Source organism: Akebia trifoliata, chromosome 14 (genome assembly GCF_017979445.1).
Source record: "Akebia trifoliata isolate Shusen 1 chromosome 14, ASM1797944v1, whole genome shotgun sequence".
NCBI lineage: Eukaryota > Viridiplantae > Streptophyta > Magnoliopsida > Ranunculales > Lardizabalaceae > Akebia > Akebia trifoliata.
Genome location: NC_141388.1, coordinates 14,078,138 through 14,098,050, shown reverse-complemented (window position 1 = coordinate 14,098,050; position 19,913 = coordinate 14,078,138). Strand labels below are relative to the sequence as shown.

The following is a 19,913-nucleotide window of genomic DNA, read 5'->3' as shown; positions in this document are numbered from 1 at the left end:
AATCACAGGCTCATGCCTTGCACGTGCCACCTAAACTAGTCAAGAAACGACTCATAAAAGTATTTTTTTTCTTCTTTTTAATATTTTTTACTTAATCCTCTCAAAAAATCAGTCAATTTCAAAACTTATAACCTATATAAGACAAATTTTGGCTCACTCTTGAGGTTGGGAATGAAGGAGTTGAAGCCATTTTCTTCAAAGGATTAAAGTGAGGTTGAAAGCAATGCATTGAAGATGAAATTTAATAGATTAAAATCATTTATTAGAGATCAAAAGAACTTGAAAATGACTGATTTTAGTGAATAATTGAGATACCCCTCTTTTATAAATTGATGACATGCCACTTGACCTGAGTCTTTTCAAATAGACTAACAAGAAAAGAACTAGATGCCCTCTCATCTTCAGTAAATAAATAAAAGTGTTGCCTTTAGAGAGAGATGCATGGTCCTTTAATAAAATGGAGGGCAGTTTTGTAAATTTCAGTGTCGTGTGGCAAGGGATCAAGGGTTCAAGCCCTATGGTGGATCCAAAAAAATCCTTCAAGAGATCATGGAACATAACCAGCTTTTGACAATTCATAAAACTCAGATCAGTGTAATAAAATGACAAGAGTCATCCAATCCACAAGGTTTTGCTTTTATAGACAGTTCTTTATGTCTATTAGTTCATATTTATTTTTTGCTTTTAAAGGCAAACATCACAAAATATGGTCTAAAACATCACAGCTTCATAAATTATCATAATATCTGTGAGAATATGAATACTGAAAACATAGCTCTAGATATGTTATGTATTGCTATGGGAAACAGAGAAAAAAATTCCCCTTCATAGATCTATCATTTTCCAAAGCTTGTTGCATATCTCCGAGGGGGATCCATTCACTGTCTCAAATTCAAACTTCTCAACCATCTTTTTATCTCTTTCAACGATATCTGTAACCGGATCAAGGAGAACCCAATTGCCACAAAATGAAATTTAAAAAAAAAAAAAATTACTTATCTGAATTTCAAGAATTTCTTGATGCATACTGTAAGGATACGACCAGAAATTTCATTTTGATCACCCAAATTTGGGATGATATTTGTGACTGAAGCATACATTGAAAGCATACTCCTGCATTATAAAACAAAGTTACGTATATTTTCAACCTCAAAAACTAACTTTCACAATAAAAAGGCAACAGAACAGTTTGAGAATGCTGGAAGAGAGATTCGATATCGGTTTCAAGTTATTCATCATAATCATTTGCAATGCTTGATCCCCAACTATCTGAGCTGCCAACATGAATCCTATTTTGCCATTCAACATGAATCCTATTTCAAGTTATTCTTTCAGGAGTTATGTCTTCAAATCTCTTACACAAGTCCATTTCATTTCCAACCTTCATCTTGCCCCTTTTAAAGCCTTAAACCCAGACCAGAGCACTCCTTTTCATTGGTACCACTATCAATCTTCATTTTATTGTACATGCCCAGACCATTTCAATCAATTTTATTTATGGGAGTTACTCCTAGATTCCCTTAAATGTGCTCATAGCTGTTTTTTTTTTCTCTTGCTAGTCATTCATCTCTGTTATACTCATATGATATGAACATACTCATCTCAACCACCAACTCTATGGCAAAATCCTCTTTATTTATCATAATTGAATGTGGATAATGAATATCATAATTTAATGTAGATAATGAAAAGAGGTACTAGTCTAGGAGAAACATAGTTTCTCGGGTAATAAGTTCAAAGAAATAATACTCAAGTTAATTTAAATTTGAGAGCTGCTATTGGCACCCCAACTTTTACTTATTACACCCTAATTTCTTAAATTATTTATCACCCTAACTAAAGAATAAAATGCACATTTCGAACATTATAAAAGTTCGGTTCAAGTTATTATCTCAACATTACAAAGCATTATAACACATTCAAACAATTTCAGCAGTTGTTTACAATTAGGATTAGGCTTGTATAAAATCCTAAATCTAGCAAATAGAAATCTCAACAAAAAAAAAAAAAGAGAGAATTTTATTGGCACCCCAACTTTTAATTATTCTCAATCATTGATTTATTTATTTTTATTTTAATTGGGTGTAACAAGTAAAGTGGGGGTACCAATAGCAGCTCTCTTTAACTATCTTTCCCAAGTCCCTCCACTGAAATCTGAATGCCCTCGGAACTAAGAAATACAAAAGCCGCATCTAATCAACCTCAGCCTACAAAAAATGAAGAGGGTGGTATGGAGGTGGTGGTGATGGCTACGGTGGCAATTGTGTGATGGCAACGATGAATATGGTGGCTGTAAAATCTCGAGGAAAAATAAATAGTGTAAACTTGAGAAAAATCCTAAAAGTGGGACTTAGAGATAAAATTTTAGGATGTTTCTGATCATTTTTAATAGAATCTGACCTCGTCATTGGATTCAAAATGATTGAAAAACATACTTTAACCTATAAGCACGCTTAAATGCGAGTCCGAACAGAAAAGTTGTAAAATTCTCGATTACCGAATCGGACCAAACTAAAATAATGACTTTTTGCTAGAGGAAGAATTTTTAAAATTCGATCATACCATTGGGTTTGTAACGAAAAATTATTGAACATGGACTACTTACTTATCATTTTTTGAGACCAGAAAGTCGAATTATCGTCAAAAACGAAAACGACATCAATTTTAGGGTCACATTGGGCCAAAAATGCAAATTTTTGTTCGAGACAGAATTTGTAGAAATTGACCACACCATTAGATCCCGAATGAAAAATTAGACGAAATAGAGTATTCATTCATCACTTTTAGAATCCGGATGGTCAAGTTATCGTCGATCGAAACAATAAGCGAAATATCGATTTCGTCCCAATACTTTATATAACTAAAATTTTTAATTTTTTTTCACTATTCATCTTCCAAAGTCGTCCAAAAATCAGCCACGAATTTAAAAAGAAATAATTGATTTTTCTCCCGAAGTTCAACCTCAGATTCGTCGTAAACGGTCTGTCTTCGACCTTCAACGCATAAGAGAAAATTGTCTGCAACTTTGTTCTCTACAAAATCCACCCAAGTTCCTTCCGTTTTCTCGCCTTTTTCACCCCATATTGTCAAAAATCAATCGTATTTATATACGGGGGTTTCGAAACTTCGACCTCAGATTTCATCCGTTTCGGGATCAAACCGTCCTCCACCGCAGAAGGGAGAAAAGACTACGACATCGAGATCTTCGAAACCATCTAGTTAGATTCGAAAATCAGCTGTCCCGAAGTTTGAATCGTCTCGATTTCCGAACCGATCGCCTCGATTTCCGCGCACGTGTTTCAATTCCATCGCCTAGAAATTGTAAGAAACTCTCAATTTTTATTAGTAATCGTAGATTATGAAAATTGTATTTAAGATTTTATCGGAAATTTGTTATAGATTTCAAAAAATATAGAATTTTGTTTGTTTATTTCAAATTCACGCCAGAACTTGCATATTTAATATGTTTAATTGTATTTTATAACAAATTATACGTGGGTATGATATTTCACCGGGTTATTTTCGCCAATTGGGTCTTTTGCACTGCTTGGACCCTATTTTGATATAAATTTTGTAAATTTTCAGTTTAAATGATAAAAATAAATTTCATAATTGAAAAGAAAAAAGATTTAATATTCAATGAACTCATATTGAGTTGATGAATATCAGAAAGTGGATATTTTGTTTAAGAGATTGAAAATTGTAAAAATCAAAAAGGGAAAAGGGTATGAAACAGTAAAATGTCAATCACACCCGAGGGGTGATGTCTACATTTTACATTGTTGTGTTGTATGTAGGTTGGTGAACGGATATCCAAGGATAATGTTACTGGTTGCATGTTTATTTACTTTCTGTTAGCACAAGGCGCTGTTTACTTTTCCGTTCTGTTATTTATTTTAGGTCGGGTGGCCATAATTGCATGGTAGGAAACTGGATATCTATTCTCAATCTTGTATTGTTAATTTTTAAATTGTTTTCAAATGAAAATAATATATATATAACTATTTTGTGAGTTGTTAAAGAGTCTGTGAATGCCTGAAGGGATAGTGCGTCATATCATCCGGAGTGGTGTACTATCCTGGGATGTACGGTAGGGACCACCAAGCTCATACGTGGTATGGGACGCGTATAAGAGTGGAGTCACAACTGAAATCCGGGTTATTCCTCTATATTTTTACCAGTGAACTTGTAATGTAAAGGTGGGTCGTATACGAATGGTTTATATATTTGGGAATCACATGCATGCCTGATAGGCATAGACGAAGATGATTAGTTAGTGATCACTAACAATCTATAGTAGTCCAACGTTTTGACACATCGAAAAGAGACCCATTGCTTACGGTCACGTCAAACGACCAGCCTGAGCCGAATAAATGGTCCCGCAAGTGTGGTAAACAACGACCAGCCACAAAATCAAGAACTAATACTTTATTATGAAACACCATGTCCCGACTGGGAGCAATCCAATCGTGAATCCCAACTCTCTAATTCCACTACTCCACCATTGTGTATTATGTATCCGTTACCTTATTTTAATATATAAAATGAAATACACGTTTAATATTTCCACTTGATCAATTAGTCTTGTATAAAAAGAAAATGTTATAGTGAGTACTGTTGATCGATGTAATGTGAGCTTTAAAACATTTTGTTGCTCATCCCCGGCTATATGTACCAGTTAATTGTAGTTTCTTCTGTAAAACTTTGCTTATTTTAAAATGATTCAGTATGTTTATTCGTTCATGTAAGGAGAGGTTATTGGCATAAATTATTTTCTTCCTTACTGGGTAACCATTGTTACTCATTCTTTCGTTCTCTATTTTTAGTTTCAGATCCGAAGCTTGGCAAGACAAGTGTAAAAAAAAAAACGAGTGAGAATTATCTAGTGGGTCAAATAGACAACCAGAGTTCGTCACTTGGTGAGTATTGGGGCTATACCCCTAATGGTGAAAGATTCGTCTAGGAGTATTATGGATTTTTTTATCGAGCGTTAGGACTTTTGTTAGAATGAGGAAATAGTTGTATAATTCTATATTTTGTTATCCTTCCGCACTCTGATTTATCGTACGTTATTAGATGTATATAAGATTCCGCTAGTATTATATTTTTGTATGTGTATTTGCAGGATTGTATGTCATTTATTAGGTGCACGTTGAACGCCTTGGAATACTAACATAAACAGAGGAGACCATGCCAAAATTTCGAGGTGCCACCTTATACCTTAAGATTTGACAGAGTTTGGCGGGCCGTCACAGTGGTGACAAGTTGGCTGAGGTGATTGATGAGGGTTTGGGATGGAGGGAGGACAAAGGAAATGGAGAATGAAAGGAGGTGAAGATGGTGTAACAATATTCATGGAAAATCAACATATAATCTAAAAATGTATGTTGTTTTACAGCTTTTAGGGTCTTTGACAGATGAATTTTCCGAGAATTTAGTGTTACCTCAATGAATCAACAGAATAAAATGATGGAACAAATAAATTTAGCAGTCCAAAAAAGAAATGCATATATTTATAACGAAGAAATTAAAAAATAAAATAAATGTTATGCTTCTAAAAAAATACCTCCAAATTATTATGTCCATATTGTCTAATGTTTTCCAACCAAACATCTAGTATGTACATGAGTACCCTTTACCCTAAAGCTAAATAACTAAGAGGGCAAGGAAATGTTGAATCAGTAGCCATCAGATAATGGCATACCTATATGTATGAAACATAATACATAATAAAACTGAAACAATAAAGCCTTGGATGGCGGCAGTGATGAGCTACGGTATCTATCATCTCTCAAACCAATTGAGAAAGCAATAACTTAAACAGAGAACTATCAAAACCATTCTATCAAGTCATGTCATCAGGTACTTACTGTGTTCTTAATTCATCTTTTTTGGATTTATTTACGCTTTTCTTCCTTTCTTCAATAGAAACCCTCTGATGTTCTAGGCCATTAATCTCGTTACTGATGATTGTGTCGATGTAAAATTGACAAATATTTCAGTAATCAATGTGATTAATATTTCTAAATATTATTAATTAATAGTAGAAAATGAAATCAAGTAAATACTTATCTGAGCTCCTCCTTAAGTAAATGTTCTCTTTGAAGTTCCTCTTCCAACTCATTTTCAAGAGATTCTATATCTGTATCAACAACAGATCCACTTTTTGCCTCATTTATCTTTTGTTTGCATGCATTTATCTTCTTTTGATACTCTGCAGCAACAATAATTATCCTCATGAGAGGGCCACATCAATTAAGACTACTGTAATCCTTGACAAATTGACTCTCGACCTCTATCATGAAAAATCTAGTATATAAGTTAAAAATCAAAAGGCCAATTTGTTGTTGTAAGTTGTAAGCAGCTATCATGGTCCTGCAACACTTTCCCTTTTACACACTCAAGCAAATAATAAAATAAACTCATAAAAAGCCATGGTTTAAGTGGAAAATATATATAAATTCAAAAAAAAAAAAAAAAAACCACCTAAATGAGACCCCACACATGAATGAAAGCAATAAACAAAGGAAAAAAAAAATAACAAACCTTCTAATGAGTTCTGAACCTCTGACAAGTCTGTCTCACAAGATGATTGAAGCATATTAGCCCCTTCAAGAGATTGCCTCAAGTTGCTAATGTCCTTTTTGTTCTTGAGGACTTCAACAATAACATCACCATATGAAATGCACTTCCCAATATCAATTTTCATAGCAAGATTGTCCATTTGAAAAGCAACAGAATTCGCTTCTTTCTCTCTTAAATTGAACTGACAAACCCAAATGGTTCCCAATCCAATATTAAAGCAAAGGAGGATGAGATTCGAATGCATGAACTGGATATTTTCTTCAGTCTCCAGATTTAGTGAATATCTCTGAAACTCTGAAATTTGTGAACACTTGATTATGCATCATCCTTGAAAAAACTGTTTGTCCAATCTTCTCTTGAAGAATAAGAATAATAAGGCCTGTATAATTAAAATTTAAATCAATGAACATCTGAGAAGTCAAACAAGAAATTCATGAACCAAAATTCATGGTGCCTCATCCCAATTATTTGTGGCTAAAAACATGATTCAGTTCTTATGTTTAGAGCTGTACATTCTGTTAAAAAATCGATGCACGAGTAAGGTGACAAAAACAGATAATCATTATCTAGAAATATGCTAACAAATGCCCATGTAGATGAGCTATAGAGAAAGAAATGTAGAATAAAATATATTATGTTATCATTGTCACCATGGCCTTACCCTAAACACCTGGTTAGCAATATTTAAAAAGTATATTTTAAATACTTGTATCTAAAAACTGTGCCTGTGTAAGCATTACAGTTGCATTGTCACTCCTAACCCTGAATAGAAGAGGTGGATCGCTACTAGCTGATAGCCAAAACATTGTCAAACTCTTAACACGGATCCATCCGAACTTCAACTTGCTAACTTTGAATATAGGCCTGAAAGGAAAAAAATTGGATTCAAGTTAACAACCTGAATATTTTGAATAAGACTTTGATGATGGAAGTGATAATTGTGAACTCTACCCTTCTTTTGGAGACCACTAGGTGGAAGTAAAATTTTGAACCATTGTCTATTACCGAAACCAAACCTGTTCCATCATCTATAGAGTTCCCCAAGCTTGACTTCAAACCCTTTGGAACTCAAGTACGATTTCTTAGGGAAAGAAGAGACTTTTCCTGTGATTATCTCATATAAGATATCCCAAGAACAAGAGGCTAGACTCTTAGAAGTCCTTAAGGAGCATAGGATAGCCTTAGGTTGGACCATTGCAGACCTCAAAGGCATTAGCCCAACCATTTGTACACGTAAGATCCATCTTGAAGACAATGCCAAGCCTGCCCGAGAGGGTCAAAGGCAATGAAACCCTGAAACTTGAAAGATGTCCGAGTTGAGATCCTCAAGCTTTTAGATGTGGGTATCGTCTAACCCATCTCGGATAGCCAATTGGTTAGTCCAACCCAAGTTGTACCATAGAAATCCAGGATAACAGTAGTCAAAAATGACCATGATGAACTTGTCCCAACTTGGCAAAGAACCACGAGGAGAGTTTGTATAGACTACCGAAAGCAGAACTCGATAACTAGGAAGAACCATACCCTCCATTGACCAGATTCTTGAGAGGCTAGCTGGAAACTCATTCTATTGCTTTTTGGATGGATACTCTGGTTATAACTAGAATGAAATTGCTCTTGAAGACAAGGAGAAGACCACCTTCACTTGCCCATTTGGAACTTTTGTGTGTAGGCATACCCTTTTGACTTGTGCAATGCACCTGCCACTTTCCAAAGGTGCATGTTGGGTATATCCTCCGACATGGTTGAAAGGTTTCTTAAGGTCGTCATGGACGATTTTTCTATTTTTGGTGATACTTTTGAGGAATGCTTGCAACATTTGAAACTTGTTCTTATCCGTTGTCAAGAAAAGAACTTAGTGTTTAACTGGGAAAATTGTCATTTTATGGTCTCAAAGGGAAATGTCTAAGGCATATTATCTCCTCCGAGGGGGTTGAGGTAGACCAAGCTAAGATAGATCTCTCATTTCTCACTTGTCCATCCCTAGAACCATTAGGGAAGTTAGGTCTTTTAAGATTTATCAAAAACTTTAGTTAGATATCCTACCCCTTTGCAATCTTCTAGCTAAGGATGTTGACATGAACTTCGGTAAAGATTGCAATCTAGCTTTTGAGCATCTTAAGACTTTGTTGACCACAGCGCCATAATGTAGGGCTGGCATTGAATCAATTCAATACCGGATCAAAATACTTAACTGATTTTTTTTTATTGTACGATCCAAATCCAATCCAATCAATAAGTTGTTAAACCGGATCTGATCCGACTACATGTTTCTGATATCCAAAACCGATCCGATCCGATTTGAATAAGATCAAGTTAAATGCCTTTGTCCATTTACGGCACAAGACCAAATCTCCAGAACTTTCTTTATCTACCCCTTTCCCCTATTTCTCCTCTCTCTCTACCTAAACTTTTCTCCATTTTTCTCTAACATTTGATTCTCAGAGGAGAAACCATGAAAAGAGAGTACTAAATCAATAGTGGCAGAGGTAGTAGTGGTGCTGGTGGAACTTCTTCAATGGCGGAAGGTTCAAGAAAGATGAAGATGCGGGAAGAAACATCACAACTAGACACAGGAGTTGATGAGCTCTAGCCATTTTAGGTTACAAGGTGAGATCTTCAAACATGGTTGAGGTTGCTCAACTAGGGCTGGAGAGAGAGAGAGAGAGCTTACTTGTAATGTGTGAAGGAAAAATCTTCAAAGAAAACCCTAGTTCTTGTTCTATCAATGTTCGAATCAACCCACTAAGCCAATGTTCTCAACCTTCTCTCAAAGGCAACCAAACGATTCATATCTTCATAAAACATTTGCAGCAACCATGGTCGTGTTTGGGGGTGTATAAACAAGGGTTTCATCACCAAAAGATTTAAATCTCTAGTAAAGATTTTGTTTTAAGGAGATGACGGAGAAAACTAAGTCAAAACAAGTGAGCAGTGAAAGAGAGTAATATGTATATTTAGATTCGGATCGGACTTTTATCGGATTGGATTGGGTTTGATCCGAATCCGATCCAAAAAATTTATCGGATCTCTAATTTTAAAACTGAATCTGTCCAAAAATTGAAAATTTGTATCTGAATCCTATTTTTTCAGACCATATACTGGGTCAAATCCGGATCATTGCCAGTCCTACCATAATCCAACCTCCGGATTGGTCATTTCCTTTTGAGGTAATGTGTGATGTTAGTGGCTATGTCATAGCTATACTACAGAGAAAGAGTTGTTAGTTGTTGTGTTTGCTCTCAACAAGTTTAGGTCATGCCTCACAGTTCTAATGTGATCATTTAGTCAGACCATGTTGCATTGAAGTACATTCTCTCAAAGAAGGATGCAGAGCCTAGACTAATTAGGTGGATCATTCTATTACAAGAGTTTGACTTGGAAATCAGAGACAAAAAAAGGTATTGAGAATGTAGTGGCAGACCACCTATCTAAATTAACCTTACACTCATCATTTGAAATGCCCTACTAACTAAGACATTTCCTGATGAGCAATTGTTTGAGATTTTCCAAGCATTATGGTATGATAACATAGCTAATTACCTGGTTACTAGACGTGTTCCCTCACATTGGACTAAACAAGACAAAAGAAATTTTATTTTGAGGTGAAATCTTTTGAGAAAATCCATATTTATTTAAATATTGTCCCGAGTAGATCATACGTAGATGTATACTCGAAACCGAGCATCACTCTATTTAGACCTTCTGCAATTCTGGTGCTCATTGGGGCCATTTCTTTGGGAAGAAAACGGCCTTCAAAGTGCCACAATGCGAGTTCTATTGGCCCTCTCTTTTCAAAGATGCATACATTTTCTGCAAGTCATGTGATAGATGCCAAAGGTTAGGTAGCATTAGTCATGGAAATATGATAACCTTGAATCTCATCCTCATCATCGAAATATTCGATGTGTGGAGAATTGACTTCATGGGCTCATTCCCCTCTTCCTTTGGCAATTTATACAATTTAGTGGTTGTAGATTGTGTCCAAGTGGATAGAGGTCGTAGCATGTAAAGTTAATGACCATATGGTTGTCCTAAAGTTCTTGAAAGAGAACATCCTATCTAGATTTGGGACCCCAACAGCCATCATTAGTGATGAGGGGAAGCACTTCTGTAACAAGCATTTCGAGAGCCACATGCAAAAATATGGAGTAACTCACAAAGTTGCTACCCCCTATCACCCTCAAACAAGCTGGTAGGTTGAAATCTCCAATAGAGAGATTAAGAATATCTTGGAGAAGACTGTGAACCCAAACCGCAAGGATTCATCCTTAAGCCTATCTGATGTGTTGTGGGCTTACATAACTGCTTATGGTTACCGCTTGGTTTTTGGGAGGGAATGTCAATTGCTAGTTGAGTTAGAATACAAGGCCTATTGGGCAATCAAGAAGCTCAACTTTGACCTGGACAAAGCTGGTGTCCAAAGAAAGTTCCAACTCTATGAGTTGGCTGAGCTGATGAATGACTCTTATGAGAATGCAAAGATCTATAATAAAAAAAATTAAGAACAAAGATAGCCTCTCCCTATCTATTTCATTTTGGAATGCATGTCTCACATCATGTTTATCCTCATCGTGCATGTTTTTGAGAAATCCAACTTTTACCATCCATTAGGGACAATGAATAGTTTAAGTTGGGGAGTGTTTTTTCAAAAATCTTTTTGCCAAAATTTCTTAGTCATTTCAATCCTTTCTTGAGCAATTTTTTAAAATAAAAAATTTAAAACATTTTCCTTCCGCATTTTGTTTACTAAGGGAGTGTCGATAATGCGCATTTTATGCAAATTATCCTCTTAGTATATCTCCCTTTTTACAGGAGAAAAAATATTTTTTTAAATCAGAAAAATATAAGCAAATAAAAACAAACCTAAAACAATATATTTGGATAGCATTCATTTTCCAAATTGAATTAAATTGACTACATTTAGTAACAAGAATAAAAGAACTCAAGAAGCCAAATAGTCAATAATGTATAAACTATTCACGATACGAAGGTTTAATTATCAAGTTCTAGTTTTGGATAATTAAAGTGGAGTCCACTTAAATAGTTTACCATGATCTTATGTTAAAATGCATAAACACAATATTTTGAAGAAAAATAATAATAGTAAAAAACAAGACTTAAAGAGAGTATATGCGAGTAAAAGAAATGGCTTAGAATAATGTAGGAATAAGGGGGAAATAAGGTATTTGTAGGAGAAGATAGATTAAAAAAAGTTGAACTTAATGCTCCAACAATCAAATCTTTGCCCATTGGAGTAATATGTCATTGCATATTATAGTATGTGATCGCATATGCCATTGCATATTTTTGTATGCAATGGCATAATGATCCAAAAATCTTAAACTGCATATGCTAGGATGGCATATGTGATTTACTAATAAAACGTTTGGACCCACCCAACTCCAAATCATTAGATTATCAAAAGTTAGAATTTTACCCAATGCTACCGACCAAATAAAGAAAGAAACCTTTGACGGAACCTTGTGACCCCAAATGGGACCCACCGGGAAGAAAGGAACACCTTGATTTGAAATCAACTCGCGGAATGAACTTACCGAAAACTCTATCCTTCGAACAAGTCCATATCCTTTTATCATGTTCCGACCTCTCCAATAAAGACTGATCAAGCTTGAAGGTCAACTCTGCCAATTCTTGAATATCCCAATCATTAAAATCCCTTCTAAATCCCAAATCTCAAGCACGTTCGTTAGTAAGGTTGCTCGGAAATTCGACAATCGATTTATCCTTTTTTAAAGACAACGCATAAAGCCTTGGGAATTATATCGAGAGAGAAAAGTTACCAAACCAACTATCCTCCCAAAAACAAATTCTTTCCTCACTTCCCCATCGAAAAGCCAACAATTCTTTGAATTTTGTGTACACACTCATAATGTTCGTCCACAAACTACACCCATAAGGTGATTTCACTTCCTTACTATCCCACTCATACAATTTCTCGCCATATTTTCCTCTAATAACCTTCCTCCACAAGCTCAACTTTTCTTCTCCAAATCTCCATGGCCATTTACCTATTAATGCCACATGGGTCATTTTAAAGCTTTTTATCCCGAAAGTTTTCTAGGTCTCACCCACCTATTGATAGAAGCATTGACATGCATAGATGTACTCTTTCTCAAGAGTGTATCAATGATCTATTTTTCACTACTTTGAACAAAGCTTTCTTGGTCTCACCAGCTTCTTGGTAAAAGCTTTGACATGCACAGATGTACTCTACTCTCACAAGGGTGTCAATGCATCTTGGTAGAGGCATTGACATGCATATATGTACTCTTTCTCACGAGTGCATCAATGCTCTGTTTTTCACTACTTTGAACCAAGCTTTCTTGGTCTCATCCACCTCTTGGTAGAGGCTTTAACATGCACAGATGTACTCTAGTCTCTCACAAGGGCCTCAATGCCCTAGGTTACCTTAGATGAGCTAATTCCAAAAAAAAATTCCTTCTCTGTTATTGTCATTGATCCATATAAGTATCTTCATCTAACTAAATTCATTCTACATGTGTTTTCTTACTCATCAAAAAGAAAGTGTTAGTTTTTAATTACCCAACATTTTTTTTTCTCCATAAGGCATTGCTGGTCAAATTGAATGTTCAGCAAAAACTTTAGACTGGTGCCAATCAACCTTGAACCATCTCTTTATTATGGGCTAAGGAAGAGCAATGCAAATCAAGAATGCTCATTAACACAACATGAAAAATTCATTCAGTAAAGATGCTCAAAAGACAACTCTAACTTTGTTTTGTTTTACCACTAGGCCAATTACTTCCACAGTTTATGCAAATCAAACCTAGATTTTTGAAGATAACATTAAACAAGAATTAAGGTTTCCTAATTAATGCTCCATAGGATCATCTACGAAGTGTACCTGCCATGAGCAACAACAGGATCAAAAGAAAACAAAGAACCCAGCAAATTTCAAATGTGAAAACCCCTATTACTAATCGATTAGGAAGAATGAGATTTAGATGACAAGCTTCAACAAACACAAGCATGTTTTTTCTTTCTCTTTTTCTAATGCTTCTAAGCTCTCATCAAAACTTAAATATTTTTTCTCTAGATTTCAACATCTTAGTTGTCATGAAAAATGGAAAGAATCCTGCTTGGATTTCCACCTATTAGGGAGGTTCAATAAAGTGACACGAGCATGTTTTTTCTTTTTCTTTTTCTTTTTCTTTTTCTTTTTCTTTTTCTTTTTCTTTTTTTAATGCTTCTAAGCTCTCATCAAAACTTAAATCTTTTTTCTCTAGATTTCAACATCTTAGTTGTCATGAAAAATGGGAAAAATCCTGCCTAGATTTCCACTTTTTAGGGAGGTTCAATAAAGTGAGAAGTAGAATGGGGAGGCGCATTGTAGAAGCCCGTGGGCCTAACTCATCCTTACAAAACCGAGTTGTAGGGTGAAGATTGCCCAAGGTCAAGATACCCAGGTGAAGTGGGACTATCGCTCACACTCTCCCTCACATGTAACATGTCTCCTACATCCCTATGGTTACTTGCTTTGATACCATGTAGAAGCCCATGGGCCTAACTCATCCTCACAAAACCGGCTTGTAAGGTGAGGATTACCCTAGGTTTATATATAGCCCAAGGTCATGCTACCTAGGCAATGTGGGACTATCGCTCAACAGCATTGGATTATGGTGGTCCTGATAACACAAAGTTAGTTAGAGGATCTAGGAGGAAGTCTACCCACTTGTACAATACTCCTGCATCAATCTGGATTCTTGACACACTTGAGTGGCTTTCAACCATACCTAAGCAACTAGTTATTGATAGGGCAATATAATGCATACAAAGTTCAGAAAATATACATTCACAATAGTAACTCAAGCTTATCAATCAAGCAACAAAATATTCTACGCAATTACAATCATTAGTTGATGGGTCATGCCTATGCACCTTGTAGCTTCAAAAGCTTCCCATTTATGGTGTAGATACTCTCAATGTTCCCCAAGTTTGGTCCAAAATATGAATTATAAAATGTCTCTTTTAGTTCTTGTTTGGCAGTAGCACATGTTCTATGCAACTGTTGTTTCTTAATTGCCAAGAATTTTGCTCCATAAAGCATAGATGGTCTTATTGAAGGTTTGACCAAAAGCTTAATACTGGATGCAAACCTAACCTAAACCGTCTCGTTTTTATGGAATAAGAAATCCATTAAGTAAAGATTCTCAATAGACTATCATGACTATGAATATTTGTACTATGGTACCCATTAGCTTCATGTTTTGCAAACCCAACCATGTGGAAAATCTTAGAGAATAGATGAAAAATCTCAACATAGTTTTATTGAGTAACAACAAAGGATCTAGAGAGTTAATTTAGTGCGTATTGCAAAAAAAAGGGAGTCCGAGTGGGAAATATCAATATAATAAAGGTCATGTGTGAGACAAATATAACCATATGGAAACAAATGATGAGAAAACAAGTGAGTTCCTTGTTATAGTTGGTTTACATCAGGGATCGACTTTGAGTTTGTATCTATTGCAGTATTGATTGATGAGGTAATTCATCATACTAAAGAGTAGGTCCCTTATATGTTATTTGAAAATGAAACAATATAAGTCGATGAGATTAAAGAGGTATTCATTGCAAAATTAGAACTACGTAGATCAACTTCGAAGCCCAAAGGCTTAAGAATAAGTAGAACCAAACCAGAATAATAGAATGAAACTTTAGTACTAACTGATAATACCCATAAAGAGATTCTATCCAATTCATATCATTTCAAAAGATTCCTATACAATTCTGAAAAAAAAATAAAATAAAATAGGGGAGGGTAAAATTTGAGAGCTAATATTGCCACACCAACTTTTGCTAATGCCACCCCAAGATGTGTACAATTTTTTGGCAATTTAAATATGAATTGGGTGGCATTAGCAGAAGTTGGTGTGGCAATAGTATCTCAATACTCAAAAACATTCCATTTGCTACAATAACTCGTGTTTTTTGACAAAAATGGCATTCACTTCATCTTCTTCATTCAACCTTTTGAAAATTACAACTTCCTCCCTCCTCCATTTTCAGATTTTTTGAAGGAGAGAACTCCACATTCTCACTCCAAAATCCATCAAATAGCTATTGGAATCATAAAAAAGGATCCGGTTGTGAGACACAACCAACATCTGGTTGATTTTGGTGAATCTCGTATTCCATCCATGATCTATTTGACATTTTCATCAAATGTTAACCCTCTCTCCCCTCTTTCTTTCATTTCTTTTAAAATTCCTTGTATAATTTTATCCCCATAGTTATATAAACAGAAAATGGTAGCAAAAATCTGAATGATTTTGCGATTTTTTTAGGGCATCAATCATACAAAATTTGCAATGTCGAGGCTCAACATTAAAATATAACAGAAGTATCGTCGAAGTTCAACATTACCTATCATTGAACCTCAACAATGACTAATAAAACGTTTCTTCTATAAATAAAATTTGTTTGAATTGTCAAACCTCGATGATTGTATATTAAGTAGAGGTTCGAATATAATAGTATTGTAGACGTTCAACAACAAATTTATAACAAAATGTTAAATAAAACTTTAGTATCATCGAACCTCAACGATTATACATTAAGGTGGTGTTTGTTTGCGCTATTTTTCAGTGCTTATTGCTGAAAAAAATTAAATTCAGCACTTTTGTCAAAATAGCGCGTTTGTTTACTTGTGCTTATTGCTGAAAATAAGTGAAAAAAATTCAGCACTATTTTGATGCTGAAAAAAAGTGCTGAAGCGGTAAGCACTTCGCTTTTTTCAACACGGACAAGTATGCCCTTTGTTTTTTTGAGCATGGACAAGTATGCCCTTATTCTTAAAAGGATATTACCTCTTATATCCCATGGATAAGTATATAAACACCCCACAAATTAATAAACCCACACCATAGCTAAATTATTTTGTCTTGTATGGGTTAAAAGTTTTGGAATGAGTTGATTTTTGGTGAGGATGATCTCTACAATGAGGAGATCATCCTCACAAAAAATCAGCACATCTTGAAACTTCTAACCCTATCAAAACAAGTTCAAGAACCGTAAATTATCCTTTTTTTTTTTTTGAAAACTATTTTTAACGAGTTAGAAGTTTCAAAATAGACTGATTTTTGGTGATGATGATCTCTAGACCATATAGACCATCCTCACTAAAAATTTGCTCATTCCAAAAACTTTAACCCATATAAAACAAAACAAAAAATGGCTATAGTGTGGGATGTCCTTATTAATTCATAGGGTGCTTTTATAATTACACATCCTTCATTTCCATCGAAAATTATTCATCCAAAATTAAGTTCTTTTAAAGTTGATTTCAAATTTTGGTGACTTGTATGACATTATTATTTTTAATTTGAAATTTGTGGGTTTTTATAAATAGAAATTATTATTTATAAATTGAAGATTATTTGAGTATTATTTATTATTTAAAAATAAATTGTATTTTAATTTTATAAAAAATAATATAATTCATTGTGTTTGATAATAAATAAGTATTTGAAACGTGTAAACAATGTATAATATGATTGTAAGGGTAACAAAGACAATTTATCAGTTTCAGTAATGTGTAACAAACATGATTCAACATCTAAACAAACAACTTTTTCAGCACTTAAATTCAGCGCTTATAAGTTTCAGCGCTTAATGCTATTCAGCACTTATTTTTTTTAGTTTAACAAACAGCACCTAAGTATAGGTTCGACGATAGTTCTGTTATATTCTAATGTCGAACCTTGACACTGCAATTTTTTAATGATCTATGACCTCAAAAAATCGCAAAATTATTCAGATTTTTTATACCATTTTCCATTTTCCATTTTTCGATTTCCATCTATATAACTATGAGGATAAAATTATACAAAGGATTTTAAAAGAAATGAAATAAAGAGAGAAGAGAGGGATAACATTTGGGGAAAATGCCCGATAGATCATGGATGGAACACGAGATTCACCAAGATCAACAAGATGTTGGTCGTTTCTCACAGTCGAATCTTTTTTTATGATTCCAATAACTATTCAGTAGGTTTTGAAGTGTAATAATGGAGAGAGTTTTCTCCTTCAAAAAATCTGAAAATGGAGGAGGGAGGAAAGTTACAAAAGATTGAATGAAGAAATAAAGTGAAGGGCATTTTTGTCACACAAAAAAAAACACGAGTTACTGTACCAAACGAAATGTTTTTTAGTATTTAAAAAAAAAAGTCGCCCTTTTTTTGCCATTGTCATAAACCTATGGAATTTTTTTTGCTAAATGTCCTAAAAAAACAATATTTTGAATAAAAATAAAATCTTTGTTGCTTGAAATCTACCAAGTTGACGTTTGCATATGTAATCTCATCTCATGAAAGATCAGGGAATCAACAAAAATAGGCAGAATCCACTGGAGAAATATTCAACATAGTTGCATTGCAAATAATTTTTTTTTTTGGATGGGTAAGCTTGACTTGAAGTCTTGAACACAGGACCTCAGAGTCGCAGTTCGAAGTCAATCAGCTGAGCTATGGGTCTAAGCCCCAGAAAGAAAGATCTCTGTTTAAAAAATCAAGTAGTGCTCCTAACAAAAGCAATTAAATTCGAAAGCTTGGAATGTAAAGAACCATAGATCTAGGGTTTCAGATTACATTAAGAGTCATACCTGTCACGTGATTTGAATCCGAATGTGAGACGAGAATGAGATTTCTAGGGCATTCGAAGCCCTACTTGAGGTTCGAATCTATGGTTTGAAGTGGCGGACTTACTGGAATGGCTGCTCGTTTCTCTGCATTTGGAGATTTTTAGGTGGAATCTGATTTTCGATTTGGGAAAGAGATGAGGGAGAGATGGTGATTGGTGAAGATAAATATAAAGGAAGAGGAAGGTGTCGCTGTGGGCCGGAATGGATTGAAAGAAAAAGGTGAAGAGGTTTGGGGAAATTCTTCCCGCTTTTTTCTAGGGCTTGTCTATTTCGCGGGTTTCATTTTTCTCCCAACGTTCAAAATATTGTTGAGTAAAGAGAAACCCTTTTCTTACTAAGATAGTGAGGAAAAATGCCTTACTATGCCTCATCCACCGTTAAAAAGACCTCGAGATGTATTAAATAAGACATTGATATTTCTAAAAAATCTCGAGAACTTGCTTTATGAATCTCGAAGTCTTTTGACCACGGGTGAGGCATAGTAAGACCTTTTTTTTTTCCACCCTATGATCGTACGACTAGTCAGACTCTTAAATAAATTAATAAGGGAGTAACTACTTTCAGATCACCTTGAACTGATTCTACCTCATCATTTAAAATAAGATTCACCTTATTATGTTAGAATGGTTGCACTCATTTTCTTGAAGAGAGAGAAAATCTACTTGATCTTCTTTGAAGAGAGGGGAAAGGAGGAGAGGGAGAATTGAGATCAGAGTGAGAGAGATTGATACAAGAGATTGAAGAAGATATGTATGAAAGGGAGATTATTTTGTGGTAGAGAGAGGGGGGAAGAGTTTTGCAGTGGTGTGCAATTTGTAAATATTTTAGAAATGTTAGAAAATAGATAATTTTTTGAAATAGGGGTGCAACCGGTTGGTTGAAGGTGATCTATAGGTCTATCGCTCCCAATTACTAATTAGAAATTACCGTCGTCAATGGATTGATTCCAAGTCGAGTCAATCCAATTTGGTAACATATCGATAAGGATCTAATTGAGCCTGTAACTATTAAATATGATAAGCATCTTATCAGATTCTTATCAATGGGGTTTTTTATCACTAATAAAATGATAAAATGAAATAGGGACAAATAATTAACACTGACCCGTCGACCTTTCGACGAGCATTTGAGATGTCCTTATGTTTTCAAAGTGATGACTATCTTCAATCTTTAGTCACACACAAAAAATCCTGGATTTTTCTTTTCAAAACTTGTCTTCTTTAACCTATATGGTAAGTTATTTCAAGCTCATCCATGATTTGTTATTTTCAACTTTGCCTTAACCCCCTCATAGAAAATCCTAGATTTGTCTACTCAAAATTTCCTCATATTTTTTACTTCTTCAAAATTCATATCTTATTATCGAGGTTTGAAGGTGGAAGTATATAGAATCTCTAAGGTTGAAAATGATGGTAAAAACCTTTATCATAAAGATTGGAGACTAATGATCTGGGAAGAAAACTCGAGGGTATATCATTTTGAAAATATGATATCTCAAACATCATCCACACGTGGAGGGGTATGAATGAATTTTTTATACCTTGCATGTTTAAACTGATGACATACTCTTGACCCTTGACCCTGGCCTTCTACGAGAGATCAACAAAATGACCAAAATGTTTGTCATCACCCTCTTGCGAAAAAC

The 19,913-nt window shown here is 34.7% G+C and overlaps 1 protein-coding gene across 1 annotated transcript; it reads right to left on the bottom strand.

Annotated features, from left to right (window-relative positions):
• Positions 1–707: 707 nt before the first annotated feature.
• Positions 708–18,592, bottom strand: LOC147386390 (kinetochore protein SPC24 homolog). The gene is made up of 6 exons (XM_086423608.1): positions 18,230–18,592; positions 6,547–6,964; positions 6,073–6,214; positions 5,871–5,972; positions 1,040–1,113; positions 708–932 (listed from the first exon to the last, which is right to left on the bottom strand). Exons 2-6 carry the CDS (start codon positions 6,827–6,829, stop codon positions 826–828), a joined length of 708 nt encoding a protein of 235 aa, XP_086279734.1. The 5' UTR covers positions 6,830–6,964; positions 18,230–18,592; the 3' UTR covers positions 708–825.
• Positions 18,593–19,913: the final 1,321 nt, after the last annotated feature.